We start from the raw sequence: 23,043 nt of genomic DNA on the forward strand, positions 1-23,043 counted from the left end.
ATCGAACCGAAACCGAAGTGAAAACCGAAGTGCGAGCTCACGCACCTAGAGTTCGCATTTGGCCTAACAACGCTAAAACATCCATCATTTCTTTTATTGGGCTTTGAGCCTATTCATTTTCCTTCTCTTCCCATGTTTTCCTCTTTCACAGTACACATTCAACCTCCCCAACCATTAACGTATCTTATCAGGCAGTTTTATAGTCGCGATTCGAATAAACCATCAATAGGACACACCTTGCAATTGACATAGACGGATGGTTGTCTTCACTGCATACGAACGTTATGTGCGGAGAAGCCAACTTTGGTCAGACATTAGCTGAGAAGCGCAGCGTTTCTATGAAACACGAACCTTGTACTCTCGCCAGACAGTTTAACTCTGTGTGCTTTACGGGTTCAGACACAATATAACATTATCGAGATTAGATTTTAAACATTGAGTGACTGACTCAAAATTGATGTGTGCTGCTCTTGGTTGAATTAGTTTTCGGAAGCATTACGCACCCAACTCATCTCATCTCCACTTATAAAATAATAAAAATAACACGGATACGGAATGCAGCCTATGTTCGTATCAGCATTTCCCGATATGTGCACAACAGCTGCACGAAGGTGCATGAAGCGCGATAAACAGCGGCTGCAACGGAGCTATGGTTGCTATGGTGGCGAAGCCGAAGCAGAATCGGCATCGCCATCACGGCCAGCCGTAAAAAAAATCGTGGAGAACGGTTATTGGTGGCCTGCCGAGCTTGGCATAGATGTTGCGTGTCGCCGATGTTGCGTTTAGTTTAGAATACGCGGTCTCATCGCTTCACTTCGTCTTGGAAAGCTGCTGAACACGCCACCTGATCTTAAGCTTGAAGGCAAGTCATGTGGGAGGACTCTCCCTGACTCGCATTCCCACGATCGCCGACTCATTCATTCAACGCCGCATACAAGCGGCGAGGGTCTGTCGCCGGTTTGTCTCAGTTTGCAGCTGACTTCGTTTTTTGTGTGATCGCAAATAAGGTGTCGCTCTTTAGTGAAGCGTTAGAGCTAAGTGGCTGTGATACACGCGCGTGAGAGGTTTTCTGAGGTTCGAAGATTCGGGGAGGATTTCTGTGTAATCGGCATGCTTTCAGTTTTGAGCTGCGCAGTTCTGACGACGTTGTCGGTTTTGGAGATTTTAGCTCTCAAAACGCGGTTCAGTAACTCTTGATGCACGAGCTGAAGAACTACTTAGCCGTGTTCGCAGTGGGTAGTTCTAACGACCCTTCTGATCTGTTCAGAAACCGCGACGCATTTGGTGTAACAGAACGGTTCTGACTGCGCGCGGCAAATAACTTGAGAAACATTGTAGGCGTCGCGAATTGTTGATCAGACTTGAACTGTATTTTTTGAGGTTTTGGCTACAAATACTGAAAATGTCGGGGAAAAAAAAAAGAACGAATATTTGGAGGCGGTATTTTCGAGGTGTGCTCTTCGCTATTATGAGTTGGGGCTGATGGTTCGAGATGCTCAGAAAAACGGCGTTTTGGCCTCACGTGTGCTTGCCCAAGGCTCATGCTGCTTGACAGGTGGCTTAGTTCGCAGCAGTTCGATGTACTGGTGCGCCATCAGTGAGACGGACTTGGATTACTATCCCGACTTCAGCTTGTATCGTGAACAGATGCGTGGTGTTTCTTTGAAGTATTGGCAGATTATGTGACGTTTCATTTTTCGGACTCTCTTAGCGAAAAAGTTCTTTTAAGAAAATAAAAATAAAAAATGGGCCATCGCCGAGAAAACTGAGGCATTTTGTATGACAAATATTTTGCATATCAGAAGATGATGAGTAGATAGTAGATGACCATTATTCTTTTGAATTGTGGTGCAATGTGCACCTGCCTTGCACGTACGCCAGATCTGGTTGCAAGCTAGGCCTGTTAACACACTGCTGTCGAAAAAGTATTTTTGTTCATGGATGGTTAGAAACTGTGCAAAAGGACGAGGACAAAAGGTTGAGAAACGAATACGACACCACAGGCGCTCCTCCTCCTGTCCACTCCCTTCTGCACACTTTCTAACCTTCCTTGAAAATGAATCGACTACCTCGCAGGAGCATTCTACTAGAGGAATGTTGTATTAAGTGGATGTGTTTTATTCTAAGCTTGCAGCTCGAAAGATGCTGAACTATGTGCACGAACGGCCTGATTAACCTGTGCTCGACTTCAAAGCAGTATGGTTACACTGGCCTTCTTGGGCTGGTCAGGGAACCTTAATGGCTTTACTTAACATTCTTAATTTTAACTGAGCTCTCTTAATTTTTTTCATTCCTCTTTATGTGCCCTCTTCTCTTCCCCAGAGTACAGGGTAGCAAATTGTTAACCATTCCTTTCTTCCTTCTTTCCTTCTCCATCTCAAGCCCTGTACACCTGGTATTGAGCTTGTGTGCTGCACTTGCGCTGTATTTTAAAGCAAAATCTTTCCGCTCTGTGTAATAGATGGTGGAAGATTCCACTGCTTATCGTATTACACAGATTGCACGGATATTATTCTATTACACTTAATAAAATTGGCATGTTTAAGGGGCTAAATAAGCCGTGCAGAAAAATGAAAGATATTACAGGAAATTATAGCTGGCGAACTATGCTGTGGTCATGCATTTATTCCCCATTGTTTCAAGTTTTTTCAGTGCCGCAAGCTTAAGATGTGAAGACACCGGATCTGCCTTTGCATTTCGCACCTTATGTCATGGCATGTAGAGAACCGCTAGCCTGTGGCTGTGTCAGAGTTCGTTTGTGGTCCTTTGTGGACAAACCATTCATTTAGCTGAGTTTCTGCTTCTCAGCTGCCTGGTCGAACTGCACTACTAGTAACTCTTTATGGCATGATTTTAATAGGTTCAGGCAGTGACATATTTTGGCGCCTACCACAGAGATCAGTTCAGTTCCGTTATGTTTTTGTTTTTAATTTTGCTCCTTGATATCACGTTTTGAACTCTGCCTTGAAATATTTTGTATGTCATAAACCCGTAAGATGCTAGGTGGTATTAAGGTGACCCTCATCTATGATGTGAATGCCGGGGGTAAAATAAATGAATTGAAAGCATTGAAATACTTATGCATAGCAATCGTAAAAGGTACGTTGAATGCATGCACAATATGCGACTAGCACCAGCTTACATATTATGCTAGATGTAGGCTATTTCCTTGTTGTCTCTTACTGAGCCGGTCAGTTGCATGATTTCCTACATTGTACCTGCAGTGGGCACAAGAATGCTTGCCAATTCTACTCTTGATAGGATCATAAGGGGAAATTTATTTGGATCATGTAGGGCACATGTTATGCGTTATGCCGCTGAAAATTCCAAAATGAAATATTTTTTGCCTTCATGCTTTTACACTTTTTGTCCATTAGCAGATCTGAGCGGCAGTTTTATAAACTGTCTCCACTTGTGTCTTGCAGGTGACGAGCATGGCTTCGACTCGGGCTTCGGCTCTCCTCTATACACTGGGGCTTCTTCTCGTTGGCTTGGCCGCTTTCTGCAGGGGGGAAGTGCAGTTTGCAACTGCCATCGATATCAGCGACTTAGGCGAGCGTGTAGTTCGCAAAGACCTCCTGCCTGCTTGCCAGGCTTGCAAAACAGTGGTTAAGACATTCAAGAATGTGAGTTATTCCTCCTCTTTGTAAATGCTGTCGTGTACATCTCTCTTATGGTCGCTAGCCTTTGTAACAAGCCTGTCAGTTTGCGTTGTTTCTAGTACCCCAGTTAGGAAATGTTTGATGTTTGCTTTTTTATGCTAAGTAATGCAGCATTGATTAACGAGAGTGGCATTCTTTTGTATGCTTACAAACATTTGCCAAATGCCCCACATAGCCTCAACCACTAACTTCATTGACTGCTCTTTTTAGATGTTAGGGCTGAAACATTGTTTAAAGAGACTAACAGTTGACCAAAAGGTGTTAGGAGATTGTGGTGGAAATGGAAAGATCTTACCTCATATTAGCTGAAACAGTCACGGTAATGCCAATGAAAAGGTAATTTGTAATTGTAGTTTTTAATTGGTAATTGCATAAACAAGCTGATGCAATATATTATGTGGTGAAACGATGTTGTCAAATATACAGTGCTTCTTTTTTAAATTGAAATTCCTTTTTCGTGTTTTAATATAGGTTATGGTGTTTTGTGTATGTTTTCATGGGAAAAATAAAAGTGGTTTGCAGAATCAGGGGCATAAAAATGAACGCATTCTCTGACTAAATAAGTCTCTGTGAGGTTTTTTTTTTTTATGGTGAACCATTGTGAAATTGGGTAGTAGTAGTAGTAGCAGCGGTTTATTGATAAAATAATAATAAAAAGGAAGAAAAAAAATTTTGCCAGCCCTGGCATCTGCCATCGCTTAGGAGGCACCTGAGCTGAGGCAGTGGAAGTAAAGAGGGTAGCAGGCAGAATGGAGAAATGAAATAAAAGAGAGAAAGGTGAAACGCAAAGGTGCCCGTATGTCGACACCGGGACCCTGTTCGATGTGAGAATTCAGGCATTCTTCTATTGCCTTGAAGCGACCACTGAAAGCGCCCCGCGATGTTCTCCCCTTCGCCACGCCGCTGCAGGTGACTTATAAATGTCATTTGGCTACAGCTTCGCCGCCCTGGCCATGGAGCTTTTGTTGAAGATCCCCAGGTGGTCGAAATTATTCCAGAGCTCTCCACTCCAGTACCTCTTTCTTCCTTTCTTCTTTCACTCCCTCCTTTATTCCTTCTTACTGGTTCAGGTGTCCTCATCTCTGGGAGACAGCAGTATCACCATTTCCTTTCCCCAAAAACCAATTTTCAACTTTCAAATGAAAGAGGTGAGGGGACAGGTAGAAAGAATAGGGGGAGAGGTACTATACATAAATATTCTACGTACACAATAATATATATACAGGTTGGACGCCTGTTATGTCCATAATAAAGGAAGGACAGCACACGTGCACAACACTATGTACACTACAGCTGGAGTGGGGCGCCCAGCTGATAATCATGAAATTAGGTACCTTGGACCTAGTCTTTCTTTCAAGGCAAATTAATTTGGGTTCCTAAAATTCAATTATCAATCCCTTTATGCATTCCTTGTTTTCTAACAGAGCTTGGGATTGCAAATGTGGCATTCACTTTAAGTTCTTCAGACTGACAAAACCAGTGTAATAGGTTTGTTTTCTAGAGGGCCAAACTTTGAACCTGCCTATGGTGCATTCAGTTTTGTCACTTCATATCTCCGCTGTCTCACAGGGTATTGAGCGAACAAAAAGGAGCCGCTTTGATGGAGGAGACGTTGACTGGGAAGCAAAAAACATGGGGAAGTACTCGAAAAGGTGAGGGAAAGTGTGCGATCCAAACCTTTGTTGAATGGGCGTTGAAATAAAATGTTAACGCTTTACACAGGAAATGGCTGTACACAACTAGATGTGCTTTTTGTAAGCGTTTAAAAAATAATGACTTCTCTCAAGTCCATTCACAATGCATTGTAACGATGCATACGTTACAGAGAAAACTTCACATCTAGTGCGTGTATGTGTTGAGCATCAATTGAGAGATGACAGCAGGCATGCTGTGTTTGTTCCATTTGGTGACGTGGATCTGTGACCTCTTTGTGCCTATTATTCAGGGAAAGACAGCTGTTGTGAACCATGCCTAGCGAACTTGAGAAATTACGGGATGAATTAAGGAAAGAACTTGCGAAGGACATTGCGGCATTGCGAAGCGTTCTTGAACGTGACTTGAGGAAGGAGCTGCAAGAAGTTTCACAGAGTATAGATTACTGTAGCAAGCAATACGATGACATGGTCAATGAGTGTGCTGCGCTGAAGGCAGAAAACAAATCCTTAAGGGCTGAAAATGCCGCGTTGACCTCTGACCGTAATGCGCTACAAAGTCAAGTGTCTGACTGTGAACTAAGGCTCAACAGCTTGGAACAATATTCCAGGAACCGAAACGTAGAGATCACTGGCCTGCCGGTAACCGAGAAGGAAAACCTTCCTGAGGTTATTGAGAGGATCGGGGAGGTTTTGAATGTACCCGTGACATCCGACGACATTGAAGTGTGCCACCGTGTGCCTACTAAAACCTCTTCGTGCCAGAACATAGTGCTACAGTTTCAGAAACGCTCAAAACGCGACGCCTTCCTTGAAAAAGCCAGAAAACAAAGAATTACCACAAGCGATCTTGGGCACCCTGATGAAGATGCAAATCCTGTCTATATAAATGAGCACCTGTGCCCTTCACTCAAGAAGCTGATGGGACTCACTGTTGCTCGTAAGAAAGATAAGCAATGGAAGTTTGCGTGGACGAGGAATGGCCGCATCTTTGCTAAGAAGGATGTAACTTCGTCAGTGGTCCGGATCGATTGCGTCAATGACCTGGAAAAGATAGTCTAAAGATTTCGTGCGCCTACTGAGATTTCCCTTTTGATTAGGCATGGCTTCCCAGTTCTTTCTACCTGCAGATATCAATAGCCTTTTTGCAAAAAACAAAAAAGTAACGTCATTCTTTCATCTTAACGCACAATCTCTGCGCAGTAAAGAGGATGAAATAATCGCATTTCTTGGCTTGTTTGATTTCGAGTTTGACATAATATTTTTCACTGAGACCTGGTACCGAACTGATCATGAAGCCCTTATCATGCCGCATTATAACTCATACGTGCTAAACCGCCCAAACAAAAAAGGCGGTGGAGTAATGATAGCTGCAAAGGAATCCGTTCGGTGTTCAGTTCTTCCTGACTTTACTAAATCATGTGAAGATTTTGAAATACTTTCTCTAAAGGCTGGGCAGAACATTTTTTCTGTTTTGTACAGACCTCCATGTGGTAGTATCCCAAACTTTCTTTCATTTCTTGACACTTTTTTAACATGGATAACAGAAAACAGATTTTACTTAGTCCTTGGCGGCGACATCAACATAGACTTTTCTACACCCTCAACTCAGCAGCGTCAAATAAATAACCTGTTAGACTGTAACGGTTTCATTAATGCCATCATTGATCCAACACGCCTGTCCACATCGACTGCAACTTCAATAGATGCTTTCATTACAAATTTGCATGACAAGTCAATCGTGTCTGGCGTTATCTCTGGCCAGGTTAGTGATCAACTACCGATTTTTTACTTCATAGATAGTCGTATAACAAAGTCCAATAAAACTACTCCGCAACAGCGACAGTTAGTGAATAAGGATACCTTGACACGCTTTCGGTCTAGACTTGAGCAAATAGACTGGAGTCCAGTTTATGAGGTTACAGATCCTGACAAAGCATATGATATATTTATAAGCATCATAAAACCGGTATATATTGAATGCTTCCCATATCGAAGCACCAGAAAACCACAGAGTGCTCGTAAGCCATGGATAAACAAAGAATGCTTAAAGATGATAAAACACAAAAACTACCTTTATAATTGTTTCATTAAGAATAGAAGCACTGATGACTTTCTTATATTTAAGGCGTACAGAAACAAGGTGACATCATTTCTGCGTCAGGCAAAGAAAGAGTACTTCCATAATCTATTCAACAAGGATGTTCTGAAGCGAAGTGATAAGGTATGGAAACAACTTAATACCATTATTAACCCATCCAAGAGCATTAATGAACTGGAAGTCATGATAGATGATGAGACGTTATCAGGAAAAAAGCTGGCTGATTCTTTTAACGATTTCTTTGTGTCTGTTGCGCATACTATTCATGACCCTACCTGCATGAGATATCTTGGTCAGTCAAACTCGTTTACCGCTTTCCTGGCTCCAACAGACCAAAACGAGATTATGCGATGCTTTAATAGCCTCAAAAATAGCAAGTCGAAGGACGTGGATGGGTTCCAGATCCTACCGTTCAAACATGCAATTGATGTCCTTTGTCCTATCTTAGACCATGTCTTTAACTGCTGTTTCGCCCAGGGCACCTTTCCTAGTAGGATGCAAACTGCAAGGGTCATCGTAATTCATAAAGGAGGGGATACTAACAATTTATCCAATTACCGTCCGATATCTATACTCCCGTTATTTTCCAAATGTTTAGAAAAGCTGTTACATAGCAGGATTCTAGGTTTTTGCGAAAAGCATAAGTTGATCACACCCAGTCAGCATGGATTTAGGAAATTACACTCCACTGAGACCGCTCTTCTTACACAGAAGGAGCTGATTTTAGAATCTTTCGAACACAAAGAACTAACACTAGGCATTTTTATAGATTTTTCTAAGGCGTTCGATCGCGTTAATCACGAAACCTGATTACTAAAACTAGACAGATATGGCTTCCGAGGTTGTTTTTATAGTATCATTAAATCATATTTAGAGGCCCGTTTTCAGCAGGTTGTGATTGATAACACACTATCTGACCCCAAGCATATTGCTGCCGGCGTACCCCAGGGTAGCATACTCGGACCGCTACTTTTTAATCTCTACATTAATGATATTGTAAACATTGACCCTAACACAACTTTTGTTATCTACGCTGATGACACCAGCCTATTTTTCAGGGCACCATGTGTATCGAGTCTGGAAGTAAATGCTACGAGGTGCCTACGTTCGCTACACCACTGGTCACTTTCCAATTCGCTGAATATCAATATAAGCAAAACAAAAGCTGTGCTTTTTAGACCCCGTAATAAGTCTGTTTCTGAGTTAACGTTATCGATCGGTTCATCAAAAATACACGTCTCCTCTTCCGTTAAAAGCCTTGGTGTCACATTCCACGAGAACTTATCTTGGGATGTTCATGTTGATAATACAGTTGCCAAAATTTCAAGAGTAGTAGGTATCCTGTCCAAGTTTCGGTACTACTTTCCACAATGCATAAAAAAACTTTTGTACGACTCTTTGTTCACCAGTGTTATAACTTATTGTTTCTTAGTCTGGGGTACAACCACTGTCTCCAATATTACAAAACTCCATGCACTACAGAAAAAAGCAGTTCGTGCAATTAACAACATCCCAAATGATGTACACACCAAACCTGTCTTTGAGGCATTACACATTGTACCTATTGTGCAATTGTACTCTGTTATGCTCCGCAAAAAGTACACATCAAATATTAATCAAGGAACTGCATTTCTCGCTGATTTGTCTCGACTAACATGCAGAGAACGCCCCTACAATACGCGCATCGGAGACAACTGGTATTTACCGCGAACGCGAACTAACTACGGCAGACAAATGCTGTCCTATAATATCCCGTCCATTTTAAACAATTTGTGAAAAACTGTAATTAGTGAAGAGTAACAGCATATAGTTTCTTTCTTTAGTGTACTAACTCAGCCTGCTTTTATGCCTTCCCTCTTTACGTGATATGTTTGATGGTTATGTGTTTTTTGATGCCCTGAACGTGCTTTATTTTCGATGCAATGTGCTTTTGTTTTAAATATGTCACAGGCATAACATATAATGTACCGTTGTGTGATTGTGGGTTTTTGTGCACAATGTAGTTGCTGTAGGGGGCGGGGACCTCCGTCAAGCCTCTATAGGCTTTTTGTCCCCGCTCCCCACATCCTTGATGTGAAATAAACCTGATTGATTGATTGATTGATTATGCCTTTATGGTGGGAGTCAGATGACATTGCAGTCTTAAGCACCTCTAGAGGGTGGCTATTAATCTTTGGCTTTGGTTTACCTTGCAGCGAGATCAGGTTTATCGAAATCCAAGAACACCTATGCCATGAGATCGTCAAGGGCCAGGAACACGTAAGGCTGGCTAGAAAATCGCGTTCTCGTCGCTTTACATTTTTTTCCTTTGGACAGTCAGCGAACTGAACCTATCTTTCATTTTCTCTTTGAATGTGCTCACAGTGCAGAAACCTGGCTGAACAGTACGAACACCACCTGGAAGATTGGTGGTTTGAGCAGCAGGACAATGAGCCCGATCTGCACAAGTTCCTGTGCATTGACCAGGCTAAAGGTGGGAGCACTCATCTTCTCTTGAGCGTGCTTCCGGGGCTTTTCCTTGAACAGTTTCGTAGCGAATCCACTATTTTTGAAAAGCTTATAAGTAGCTCACCTCAACCAGCTGTTCCTTTTTCACCTGCATAAAACACTGATACTACTCTATCTGGTGCTTTTCCAGTCCAAGTTGCTTTAATTTAGAAATGTAAAACCTTTTAACTTGATGGGATATGCCGCTTGCTGCCGTTCTGAGAGCTTACTCACAGAGGTACCCAAAAGCAAGGAGCAAGTTGGCTGGTGGAATTGCTTTGAAGAAAAGAATTGCGAGCACTACACAGACCGGACAGGTAGAAAAAAAGCATACCAAGGGGGCTAAGTTGTCACTGGAGTTTGCTAGGAACTGTCGCAGAGAAATTTATGTGCAAAGCAGCTGCAAAAAGTAACAGTGAAACATGTCTAAATGTTTATGGTGCCCTCTTTCTTCAAAGAGTGGGAACAAACAAAAAAAAATCGAGGGGACACTTAAGCCCCCTCCCCCCCCCCCCCCCCCCGCCCTCCCCCCCCCCCCCCCACCCCCCAACCCCCTTAAGGGTTGGTCAATGTTTAGGGGAATCCCCCAAGGTGGAGTACATTTGTAACCCGGGGCCACCGCTTCACTGGAGCAGTCACCCTATCATCTGAGCTAATCGGAACAGCTAGCATATGGTATGACATGATTGATAACTTTGATTGGTCCCTTTAGCAGCCTGGAGTCCTCTTTGCATATTGCTTCGCAGACACAGACATTCATAGAGGGAGGGGGGTCCTCATACCACTCCTGATGCAGTGGTGCATGTATAATAGAGAGAGACGGGCTAGTTGGTGACTATTAGTAGAATGCATCCTGAAACCGCGCAAAAAAGACAAGGGACGAGGAAGAAACCAACAGCACAGAGTGCGGAACTTCAACTGGTCTATTACAACAGTGTGTCACATTTATACAGTCATCGTTATCACATTGTAGCATGACAAACGGTCATCACGTAACACTGGTGCGCAGGCGTGTAAGGGACATCATGCTATCCTGAATAAGTTCGGGTCTGAACTAAGCAGAGAAGTGTACGAGGCCTACTGTATTAAGAAGGAATCTGACTCGTGTTTCAGCAAAACATCGGGAAACTTGTCTGATGAAGAGCTTTCATATCTGGGTAGCATGATGGCCCGCACACGCCTGCGCACCAGTGTTACGTGATGATTGTTGGTCAGGTTACAGTGTGATTACGATGATTGTATAAATGTGACGCACTGTTGTAATAAGCCAGTTGAAGTTCCGCGCTCTGTCCTGTTGGTTTCTTCCTCATCCCTTGTCTTTTTTGCATGGTTTCAAGATGCATTCTACTAGCAGTGGTGCAGTGGTTAAGCAATGCGCCACTGTCCTGGCCGGTGGCTGTTTCAAACACAGCCACCAGTGTGGCTTGTCAGACCCACGTTGCTCTGCCCAAACAACCTCTTGCGGCCAACCATTAATTTAACTGCCACGTGCCACGATGAGCTGTTGACACAAGCCGGTGGGCAGTTTGACTCAAGCCAGTGGGCAGGTTGCCACCTGTCATGGTGGGCAGGTTGTGACGACATCACAAGGTCACACGACTTAAGTGGCGATGGGCCACCTGCTTTTTCATTCACAACGCCAACGCCGGATTTTCTGCACAGTGAGAGCCAACACTATTGCATTAATATTGACAACTTGTCTCATTGTTGACCGTAAATTCAAGCATGAAATGCATTGCAGGAAAGGCATCTACTGGGTGGCTCATATTAGGTGATGCGGTATAATCTCGTCACGTGACAACAGGTCCAGTTTCAGCGGATACTCAGATCTCTGCCATTCACATAACTTAGTTTAATGAATATTCCATTACAACATACATTCAAATGGAATGGTAGAAATTACGAGGGTTGTAAATTGGTAGTCGCTTCGTTGCAGTGGACATTAATATTCATGAGTGTACCTTTGCTATGAATGATGACAGCAGCAGCAATGACAGCTGTCATTTTAGTATCAGCATGTAGTGCCACATATGAGTCTCTTCCGAATATAAGTAGATCGACCTGCAGCTCTGTACTAGCTCACCAAAAGAAGGAGAAAAAGGTGACCTTAAACAAAGGTCGGTGCTCATTTTTATCCCGCTAGATTCCCCATTCCCCATCCCCATCATTTTGGATGGTTACTTAAAAAAAAAAACACTTCTAAGCAGCAGTACACGGCATGGTTTGTCTCATACGGCCTGCTAAGAAAGCATGGCCAGCTAGTGCAGCAGCCGTGATGCAAGTAGTTTATGCAAATATGGTAAGTGAAGGGCATGCGCCTCAGAGCAAATCATGTGACTGAATATGATATCAGCAATGGATGTTAGTGCATCTCCCGGCTTGGCTCGTTAGATATCTTTACACAACCTAATTTGATGAATGGTGCCTTCTGAATTGTTTATCAAAACACTCAGCCTTGGCTCTGCTCCATCCTTTGTCCTTTCTTTTTTTGCTCTGCAGTCATTCTTTGTCATTCTTCGGGTGCATGTTTCTATTGGAGGCAAAATCTGTCAAGTTTTCTTTGCTATAAATGAGCCAGATGTGGACCGCTATTATTTCCTTGAGAATGGGCTTCTTCTTGCACCTAGTAATATAGAACAATTATTTAAACAAATATATGCTTGTACTAGTAGGTATCCAAACGTATTGCTGAACTGTTGTCAGTTGGCTCAATGGTGTTTGAAAGAAATTGAGTTGATAATGTCGTTTTGGATGCATTCCTTTTCCAATGCAGCTTGCTGTCCTGAAAACTACTATGGGCCCAACTGCGATCCATGTACGGGGGGAGCCGAGAACCCGTGTGGCGGCCATGGGAGGTGCAAAGTGCGTACTTGGCTACATGCCACCAGCGCCATTTTTTTTTTTGCATGAATTGATTAGAAATTAATTGATTGCATTTTAACTAATTACCAGTGGGAAGTTTCAAGGCATGAAGTGTGAACTGGCTACAGGTTGTAATATATGTGCTGGTCTTGGTTGTCACTGTGAGTACCTGTGTGCATGAAACCACAGCTACTTAATCTGCAGCCTGGAATGGTGTATATTGGAAACAGCCATTGCATTTAGTCGAGCGTAGTCACTTAGGACAGTTTCTGCCTGCTGTTGAAACTGTGGTAGTGTCTTTGTTGGGGTTTATATCTTGGATGCCTTACCCAAGGAACCAGAGATGCGAGGTTGCAGATAAAGGAAGAGCTTCGTGGTACGAAACCAACGTTTTGAGCGCCTGAATTAAGAGGAAGCTGATACACGTCAGTGATGCCCTGTCTAAATAGACAAAAGGTTTTCCAGGTACTCCCATTTTCGCTTGGTTTGTCATATGACACAGCCACAGGCACGAGTCAGGCGGCCCGACACGTTGGCATGAGTTTACTTACATGAGTTGTGCGAGTAGTACTCTCTTGCAATGGCATCCAAACTCATGGGGACATGCCTCGGTGCTGGTTGCATTTTTGTTCAAGTAACATGGAAAGTGACCCCAGTCTTTGTTCTGGCGGTGGCATGAAAGAAACAGGAGAGAGCAATCCAAAGACACGGCACAAATTGAGGTCTTGTATGGTCAGCACTCTTTCCCTGTTTCTTGAGATGGTCGCTCAGGCTGCCAGTTATACACAAAACATAGGCCAAGGTGACCATACTATGTGAGAGGCTATTTATGATCGTTTCATGGCAAACAGGTCCAGCTAGGTGTCCTACCGGCATTGCCGCCTGGGCACAACACTGTGCTAACAAGGGAAGGCAGATCCATTGTCAAAAATGTGCAGCCCAATGGGTTTGCTTTGAAGCCATGTCTCTTGCACTGTCTGTGGCTGGGTTCAGTCCCAGCCATGGTGGCCATGCTTTATTGGAGGTGGAACATGACAGGCACCTGTATGCTGTGCTATGTCAGCGCACATTAAAGGACCATTTAATTTGGAGCCTTTCACTATGTTGGCCCTCATAGCCCATGTGCTGCTTTGGGACATTAAACCGAAAAATTTACACTTTACAACATTTTGCTGTTGTGGCCATATGTGCCTGTATGACGATGGAAATTTGAGTTTCAGTGACCATTTAGTGATTAGCAGTGTTAAGAGTCCCACATGCTGGAATATATATTGAAGGAGAGCCAGACCTTAAAAGCAAGGGGCCTAAACATATGGAGCAGGTAATTTCATTATGGTGTGCCCCTTGTAAGTGGGTGAGAACCTGAAAAGTGAATTCAGGGCCTTTAGGCTGTCATGTTCACCGCCGTGTTGGCTCAGCGGTTAGCACGCTTGGCTACTAAGCTGGAGGACTTGGGTTCAGTCCCGGCCATGGTGGTCATTTTTTATTGGAGGTGAAACATGATAGGCACCTGCATACTGTGCTATGTCAGTGCACGTTGAAAGGACCAATCAATCCGGAGGATAGCAAAAGTATATTGCAGCAGTTCGTGACTTCTTTGTAAAAATGTGAAGTACTTGCCAGTGAGATGTTGAGATGGCAGGCTTGTTTATTTACGCAGCAATTTTCCACATGAAAAGCTTTTCACGCCACACTGCACCGCACCGTACCATAGATCGCACTATGCAACTAATTCGAAATTGTATTGTATTTTTTATGTGCATAGTCTCTTGTGGGAACAAAGAAATTTCAACCTATCAAAGTGCTGTACAAGTGTTACCATTGAAGAGCACTGCTAAGACACGCTGGTATACACAACACTGGGTTCAAAGATGCTACGTGTAAAGAACTGATAAAAACAACACTGGGGTTACTCTTCGCAATTGCACCAAATTCACTACAATTTTGGGCACAGCAATGAGTCAACGAAAATTTCTGGGTTTATGGCCTTGGCAGAAAGCACAGAGACATGCAGTGAATGTATTGAAATTTGTCTATTATTGAGGCTGCATCTTTTTCAAATGCTTTTAGGACACCGCGAGCCTGTTGCATATCGTCTGTGCTTCAATTAAGTGAGAAGTCTGCTCTCACTCAAGGTGGGTTACAAGGAACTGCACAACAACGTACAAAAAGAGTGATCCAGATGCAGTACTGAACATTGCCCAGGACATGATGCCACGTCATTTCGATCTTTGCGTTATTCCTTCTACTTTACTTGAGGCATAAGGCAACTTGCCCTATAATGCATCTGAATGACTATTCTTCATACTTCAGGCTCTGTATTGCATTGTCTGAGTTTAAACTGCTCCATCACCTACATCGCTGCTATTTCTGCACATTAGTACAAGGTACACCTTAGCACCAACGTCACTTATATATGTGTCAGTGCGAAGGCTACTGCAGGTCATCTCATTTGTACGATATATGGAAGCAAGTCCTCACGTAGCTGTTATAAAAATTAATCTGTGTTTTCATTTGCTGAAATGGCATCTTTTTATTTTCTTTATTACATACTACAGATCAGTGATATGGCCCAAGCAGGGAAGGTGAATAAATGTACGGAAAGAAAGTGAAGGTAATCACGCAAATGCTTGTAAATTCTATTCTGAGTTGCCCCAAGGAAAGAAGGAATGCTGAATTACCTTATTTTGTGCAAAGCAGAGTGATGGTATGTGTGTCCAGTCAGATGTGCTCTTCTATATAGATTAAATTTCATGGACATTTTAATGCAGGGTTTTGGATGGCTTTGGCATCGAACACATCCATGGTTTTCTGTTAGAGCACAAATACAACAGTAAACCACGGTTGGCCGTAATGAAAGCGCCCCCATTTCTTTAGAAGTGTACGGGCACGGACATCAGTAAATGGAGCACTCCATTCCGTTCTAATTGCAATCTCGCCTACAGGACATGAAGAAACATTATTTGTTCATGAGAAAGCGAACTATTGTCTACTACTAGCCTGCGCATACCACAGTTGCCAGTCTCAATGAGGAAGCGAGTGAAAAATGTTAGAAGGCAATAGCGGGCTCTACTTTTGGCTGCGCCTGTACATTATATACATGGTTATAAAGAAATAAAGGAAAAGGAGATAGCAGGCAACAATGCAGTCATACCTAGGGGAACATGTGGTCACTCCATGGGCATAAAATGAAATAATTGGTTTTGGGGGGAAAGGAAATGGCGCAGTATCTGTCTCATATATCGTTGGACACCTGAACCATGCTGTAAGGGAAGGGATAAAGGAGGGAGTGAAAGAAGAAAGGAAGAAAAAGGTGCCGTAGTGGAGGGCTTGGACGGCTCCGGAATAATTTCGACCACCTGGGGATCTTTAACGTTCACTGACATTGCACAGCACAGGGGCGCCTTAGCGTTTTTCCTCCATAAAAACACAGCCGCCGCGGTCGGGTTCGAACCCGGGAACTCCGGATCAGTAGTCGAGCGCCCTAACCACTGAGCCAACGCGGCGGGGTACTCCATGGGCATGAATTAAGATTTCGAAATAAGTCAGCATCCCACCGAATCAATTACATTTCTGCAGTAGTAAAGCTGAGCATCAGCTACATGTGTTGCTGATGGCAGGCTTGTCCATTTATTTACATTGCAGCAATGATTAATAGGCCACATTCGCAACTGAAACACCGAACATTTTTTTCACATGATTTCTATTGCATAACATTTACACTGGCAGTTAGTGCTGCAGTTTGTGTCACATTCCAAGAACAGGCAAACATAATAGGGGGTGGAAGTCTAGTGGACGGATGAGATTAGGAAGTTAAGGCGGCCATAGTTGGCTCTGGACAGGGTTAATTTGGGGGATGTGGGAGAGGATTTTGACCTGCAGTGGGCACAGTTAGGCTGGTGCTGCTGCTGATGATTTTGACGTGAAGGCACCTTCAACCTGCTTCTTTCTCTTTTGGCCAGGGCTCTGGGACGCGCAAGGGCAACGGCAAGTGCGAGTGCCACGCGGGCTACACAGGCGAGCTGTGCGACACCTGCACAGAGGGCTACTACGAGGGTGAGCCGGGCCCCAACGGCACCAGGACGTGCGTCGCGTGCCACCCGTCGTGCGAGGGACCCTGTGCCGAGGGCGGACCCAAGGCCTGCAAGGCGTGCAAGAAGGGTTACCGCATGAATGAGGAACTGGGATGCGTTGGTGAGTTTGGATCAGAGAACGACGAGCTGATGCCACCATAAGCTATGGTGTACCACTGACACCGCTGTGAAACAGCAATATAGAGCAGTACCGTAAAAACCGGAATATAGGTCGAACTTTTTTTCAAAAAACCATGGTGAAAAGTCGACCCCTGTCTTATATACCGGTCATTGGCGATAAAAATACGGAAGTCTTGCAACAATGGGTGGCTGAAGTCAACAGCCTCCATCACCATCGCCATCAGCAGCAGTGCCGCCATTTTGCGTTTCAGTAGATGCAAAGCGGAAGCTAGCGGCAATTTACCGTCGCCTTCAACAAAAACACGATTGAGTACAAGGAAGCTCACGGGAACCTGGCGGCACAGCGCGAATTTGGAGTATCCGAAAAGTGCATTCAGTACTGGCGGAGGCAGAAGCTGCGTATTACAACTTGCAGCAACCAGAAGAAAACATCATTTCGTGGGCAGACCGTAGTGTGTCGAGAATAGGAAGGAAACGTTGCGCTGCGAGCAAGATCGCTGCCTGTGACTGCCGAATGCATCCGCGTGAAAGCGGCAGAGATCGCGTGTGCCTCTAGACTCACGAGGGCGCAATTCAAAGGCTCGCCATCCTGGTTGCGGCGATTCATGAAGAGGAGGGCTTTGCTCTACGGCGCCGTACTTGCCTGTGCCAGAAACAAACGCGGGCCGATTCGTGCGCGATATTGTTAAAAAATTTGTCAGGTGTACATACAAGCAGCATTTAAATGAAATTAGATACTGTCACCATTGTGCAACCTCTCGAGTTGCATTTGTTTCAAAGTAAGGATGTCTTTCTGTACTTTTCCCATTGAAAAAGATCTTTTTCATTTTTAGAATTGGTTAGTTAGGGGGTCGACCTATATTCCGGTCCGACCTATAGTCCGGTTTTTACGGTAGTTTAAGGCAGGTGTTGCACCTGCTGTGATGCCTCAGTGCTCTTGGACTGAAGGCTCAAGGTTTGATTTCCTGTCACAGTCACTGCATTTCATAGGGTGCAAAATGCAAAAATGTTTGGAATTTCTCTACGGTTCTTGCACTTCTGAATGCAGTAGATTCAAACAGGCAATGCAGGAAGTTTGTTTTAGCTGACACTTTGGTCCTGTCAACATTAAATGTACTATTGAAAAGGCTCCTCTTGACTCAAACTGCATGTGATCTAAACATATTCTCGGTGTATCAAATTGTAACTAGGGTATATTGAAAATTGGCTTTACTTGAAAGGCACAGCGATTGGCCTCAAGCATTTGACTCTGGTTTGCTGTTTTGAGAATGGGGTTTTATAAAGGGCACAAAAAGGAGCAACTAAGTGGTAATGATGGGGATGAAAGAAAGGGTTTGAATATATTGATTCACATTAAAGCAAGTGTTCTCAGTTTCATGCAGGAAGAGCTGACATGACCTCTTTATTATCTAGACGAACTTCTGGGCTAGTGGTTCCACATGCTTCACTTCACCAGAGCACACAAAAAATGAACATGGTTACATGATAAGGTGCGCCTTTGCTTAGGTATAGTGACCCAGTAAACGCTGTTTAAAGGCTGCTGGTTCACATGGTGATATAGTCTGTTGAGTCCCTTTGGTGGGACGTATCGCCTCGATGTTGTCTTTTTTCCTGCATGCGCATACGCACTGATTTGTATAAATGTAGGTGCAATGCACATTAATAAACTAGCTGAAGTCAGCACTTTGGTAGTGTCTTTCTAACACTCAGTGTTCATTTTTTGTGTGCTGTGGTGATGTGAAGCTCTCAATGTTTCACATGCCTGTTGATGCAAGATTGGTCTTTGGCGCGTCAGCTGAAGTCGTGCTGAAACATTTCACTACATCTGCTGCCTTATTGGGTTGTGTGTTCACTTTGGAGGTGAGAAATAAGGGGATTCTTCATTTCTGGCACCTGGCAATGGCCACAGTCTGGTGTGTTTTTGCAGTTGACAAAATGTGTGTAGTGCTGGCATTGAAGCTGTGATCAAGTTTGCAGTCAATATTTTTTTGTGGAGTCTCGTGTACCTAGCCTTACTTGACTGCAAATTAAAAAAAAAGCTGCAAAGCCCATGGAATTTTTTCACAGGCATACTTTCAGTTGTTATTCTTCTTGTATCATTTATTAGAAGTCTGATTTGCATCTAAAGGCATTGCATCTCTCATGAGCAGTAATTTATACCCCATTTTAAGAGAGTAAAGTGTGCATGACTTGCAAAAGAGACAACTGATGTACAAGCCAGTCATGTTGTCATTGTGCCGCTGTACAAAACCCTTTCAGGCTTATCCTGTTCATTTTTTTTCTTCCTTGAAGAGTGATGTTCCCAGACATGCTTGAGGGTGCATGTGCGTCTGCAATCTACATTATAACCCTACCTCTACAATCTACATTGTAGCACCTCAATAATCTACATTATAACCCAACGCTCCGCTTTTCTCAAAGCTGCCACAATCAAGCGCACATCAGTAGGTTATAGAAGGCGCTAGTGTAATCATGGCCTTCATGGTAACAATATGTAGGTGTAGTAAGTGTGATGAAGTTAGTCTATTGAAAAAAACTCCCACACTCTTCATTATGCCTTGAGGTGTAGAGATGATAGCAACTGCTGCGTCATGCATCTGATGGAGCGCCTAGCTCCAGTACCACCTGGGTATCATGAATTCAGGTGACGCTTACTCCTCGACCCATGGTACCCGTGTGGCCGAGTCCCATCCAGATAGCACCCTTGGTGACAGGACATGAGCGTGTGTTTTCTGTCGCAACATAACTAATGTGGTGCTGTTTTCCCCAGCGGAAGTCCATTGCACATCTGGCGCTGTAAGATTGAAAGTGTACTGCAGACTGGAAGATTGAAACTGAAGCTCTTTAATCATACCAGCGGCAAAACTCCGCTTGAAAACTCGGCTTCAACAGACAGTGGCATTGTGAAACTTTTATTTCTCCGCTGCAGTTCGTGTCAGCACCGCAGTTGGTATGACAGTCTGCTAGCCTCCCAATGGGACCAATCTGAATGGCAGATTTTTATACACGAGTTCTACTGGGAGGTTTGCACCTGGTGTATTCAAAAAAGGCTCTCAGAGCCATTCCTTTACTTTTACTACACTTATTCAGAAAAGTCTCTAGTTTTTCTTACATCTTGGCTTTTTTTTTTCTCTTGCTCAGACATCGACGAGTGCATTGAGTCAGAGGAGCCCCTGTGTAAGGATAAGATGAACACCTACTGTGTCAACAAGGAAGGTTCTTACGACTGCACGCGTAAGTTTATGAGTGTGTGAGTGTTTGTACAAGGCCTCATGTTTTTTTGCGCGCTGTCTCTCCCCGTCGCTTATATTGCAAAGGTGTTCAGCATTAATGATCCTGCAGATCAGGTTGCACACCTTTCACTTGCTCCTCTATAGGCATTTTTGTTCTGCTGGCGTTTCATTTTTAGATGCCGCGATATTTATGTTTATCGTAGGCAAGACTCAAGTGCTGCCTGACCCTACTTGTGGTTTGCAACTGTAGTATTACATATACAAACGTGATCATTAGGTACGCTAATCAAAATGCATATATGGTACAAAAAGCAACAAAGGACAGTACAGGAAAGAGGAAATTCAGGAGCACATATACAAGTACGCTACTTAATTTAATGCAGCAAGATACAGAAAAGCTGACAACCAATTACAAGCATGCAAAATAGATTGAAATTGAACTGCGTGAGCAAAGGTATACTGTAATTTTTTGTTTATAAAACTGCATGCAGCGTAGTGCCCACAAAGGTTTTCATCAAAATGCAACTTATAAAACAGCGGAAAAAAAAAATGACTGAGAGTTCAGCACGTTGTTCTAGGCGTGTGTGAATAGTGGTTTTTGGTTCGAAGCAAATTGGAAGGAAATAGGAATTTTCTTTGAGTAATTTCAAAGGGAATGTTTTGAATACTTTTGACAAAAAAAATGTTGATCGGCACTATAAACATTTTCAAAATCATGTATTAGTGAGAAGGCACTATTCTGATGGGTAAACCCTGATCAAGATCTTGCGACGCTTGTGGGTTTGTGCTATCACTGCCGACGGTGCTGCCGTCCTGCAACGTTGTTTACACTTCTAGCGTCCCCCGCATGGCACGCTCCGCTGCCCCAGCTTCCAATGCACAAGAGCCATTGGCGTCGGCATCACGGGAGCAGCTGTGCGGTGGCAGTGGACAAGCACTGCTCGTGCAGTGTCTGTTCATGCGGTTGCCTTTGAGGTGGTGTTGCCTCAATTGCTTTCACTCATTTAACTATGTTTAACTACATTAAAACCTTACCATTTATAGCATGAAAACAGCATGATAAGCCAGCATTAGAAAGCCAACAGTAAAGTAACAAGACAAGCCAACGTTCATGCAATTCTGCTTTCGCATGCTTATAGAATTTAGGCGGAAATTCTTTTGTCATTTTTTTTTTCCAACATGTAAGACCATTGCGTGAAGAGTGCATTGAAGCTTTATCAGAGTAGTTGAAACTGTGTCGACCTTCCGCAAAAACTTCAATCGGAAATTGTGGGAGGCAACGTACATGCAGCTCCGACGTACATATTTGTGGGGCGTGAGACCTATCTGTGGGACCTCCAACTACTGCTCTCAAGTGCGTGGTTGCGCGGCTGTTGCTTTTAAACGGTGACTTCATAGACACCTGCTAGTCATGTGCGCCGTGTGCCCAGTGCCCGCCGTGTCAGGCATCTGTAAGAAGCACCGATATTCGTGTATCTTGTGCTAGCTACCCTGCATGCTCACTCCGTCACGCTTGGTTAGCGAATTTCACACAGCGAAGAGCAGCAGCAGTCAGCTCGGACTCGTCCCACTAAAGCACAGGCGCAGACACCTGGCAGCCACAGGTCTGGGCACTGTGCTTGCGCCTGTGTACATCTCTTACTGAGCACCTGCACAGGCAGACCCCGGCATATGCGCGGGCATGCAGGCACGCAGTGCTTATACTTGGGAAGTGTCCGTGGGGTCGTAGCTTTGGCTTTGCACGCCTCAGTGCCATCCCGAAGGAGGTTTGCCGAACCGAAACCACGCGAAGCGAGTGGTGCATAAACATAACTCGCTCAAGACGAGTGCTAGAGATTTCAAATGCTAGACCTTCGGATTGAATCGAATATCGAAAACTGTAACATTCAACCGAATCTTCAAAATTATCGAATATTCGCGCATCCTTACATTGTTCCTACCTCCGGCTAGAAGCAGCGAGTGTAAGGGTAAGTACTAACTGACAAGTTGTCTTCGTGAAGAGATTGCGCCATCTTTTCTAGAAAGGTACTCTTCTTTGTGCACTTATAGAGTTGTAGGAAATCGAGTTATGGGAAAACGTCTGCAGCTTTGGCTGCTCTGATGTGGTGCCATTGTGATAGGTGTGAATGAAGGGACGTGAAATGAGCTTTCACGGCTACAAAAGGGCGGTGATCGGAGAGCACTTTTATAATTGCTGTTGCGTTATCTAAAATGTCAATTCGAAGCTCTCGCTTCGTTTTCCAGCTGCGCGACTCTCTAAGCATTAATTTTTTTCTTATATTGGGGTCGTTTTTCAGCGTGGGTATTTTGCAGAGATATAGTTTGAAGTGTATTTGTACGGATATAGTTTTTCCAACAATGACTTTTTGTGATTTTTTGCAATCTCAAGACCGGCATCCCCCCTTAAACTGCGATTTTATCGAAATTCGCGACATGTTGTATTTGCAAAAAAGAAAAATTTGCTTACGGTATATATAGCAAAATGTTTACATGTCTTGTAGCACGGAATCCTACACATGAGTATGTTAATGGTGAATTAGAACATGTATGATGGGCGGCATGAATAGATTGTGCCGTGGAAAGCTAATATTTAAATCTCAATGAAAAAATATGAAAAGTGTATTTGATTTTTTCATTCTTGTTTTGGGGTGTTGCAGTGCTTACCAAGGCCAGAAGCGGCAGTGCTTGTTGTCAGAATACATAGCTGGCACTTAACACATTTCGTGCTTAATTCTGCCATGAAGATGCTATTGGTACGGACAAAGGAGCGTAAATTATGTTGAACTTTTACTCCAGGGCATTAGGTCTTCAGTAAACTTGTTTTCTTCTGTC

General features: G+C 43.7%; 1 protein-coding gene across 6 annotated transcripts in view; it reads left to right on the top strand.

Moving 5' to 3' along the window:
- Nucleotides 1-695: 695 nt before the first annotated feature.
- Nucleotides 696-23,043, top strand: part of Creld (Cysteine rich with EGF like domains) — a 29,441-nt gene continuing 7,093 nt past the window's right edge. For 4 of the 6 annotated variants that reach the window (XM_077639914.1, XM_077639915.1, XM_077639913.1 and 1 more), the window contains exons 1-8: nucleotides 697-862; nucleotides 3,426-3,626; nucleotides 5,232-5,314; nucleotides 9,611-9,674; nucleotides 9,780-9,888; nucleotides 12,676-12,764; nucleotides 16,727-16,958; nucleotides 20,120-20,212. In XM_077639914.1, the coding sequence (XP_077496040.1) occupies nucleotides 3,435-3,626; nucleotides 5,232-5,314; nucleotides 9,611-9,674; nucleotides 9,780-9,888; nucleotides 12,676-12,764; nucleotides 16,727-16,958; nucleotides 20,120-20,212 (862 nt within the window). In that variant the 5' untranslated portion in view covers nucleotides 697-862; nucleotides 3,426-3,434. Of the gene's footprint in view, nucleotides 863-3,425; nucleotides 3,627-5,231; nucleotides 5,315-9,610; nucleotides 9,675-9,779; nucleotides 9,889-12,675; nucleotides 12,765-16,726; nucleotides 16,959-20,119; nucleotides 20,213-23,043 lie in introns of all 6 variants that reach the window. The other 2 variants (XM_077639911.1, XM_077639912.1) reach the window with 1 other exon arrangement.

Source organism: Amblyomma americanum, chromosome 10, assembly GCF_052857255.1.
Source record: "Amblyomma americanum isolate KBUSLIRL-KWMA chromosome 10, ASM5285725v1, whole genome shotgun sequence".
NCBI classification, from domain to species: domain Eukaryota; kingdom Metazoa; phylum Arthropoda; class Arachnida; order Ixodida; family Ixodidae; genus Amblyomma; species Amblyomma americanum.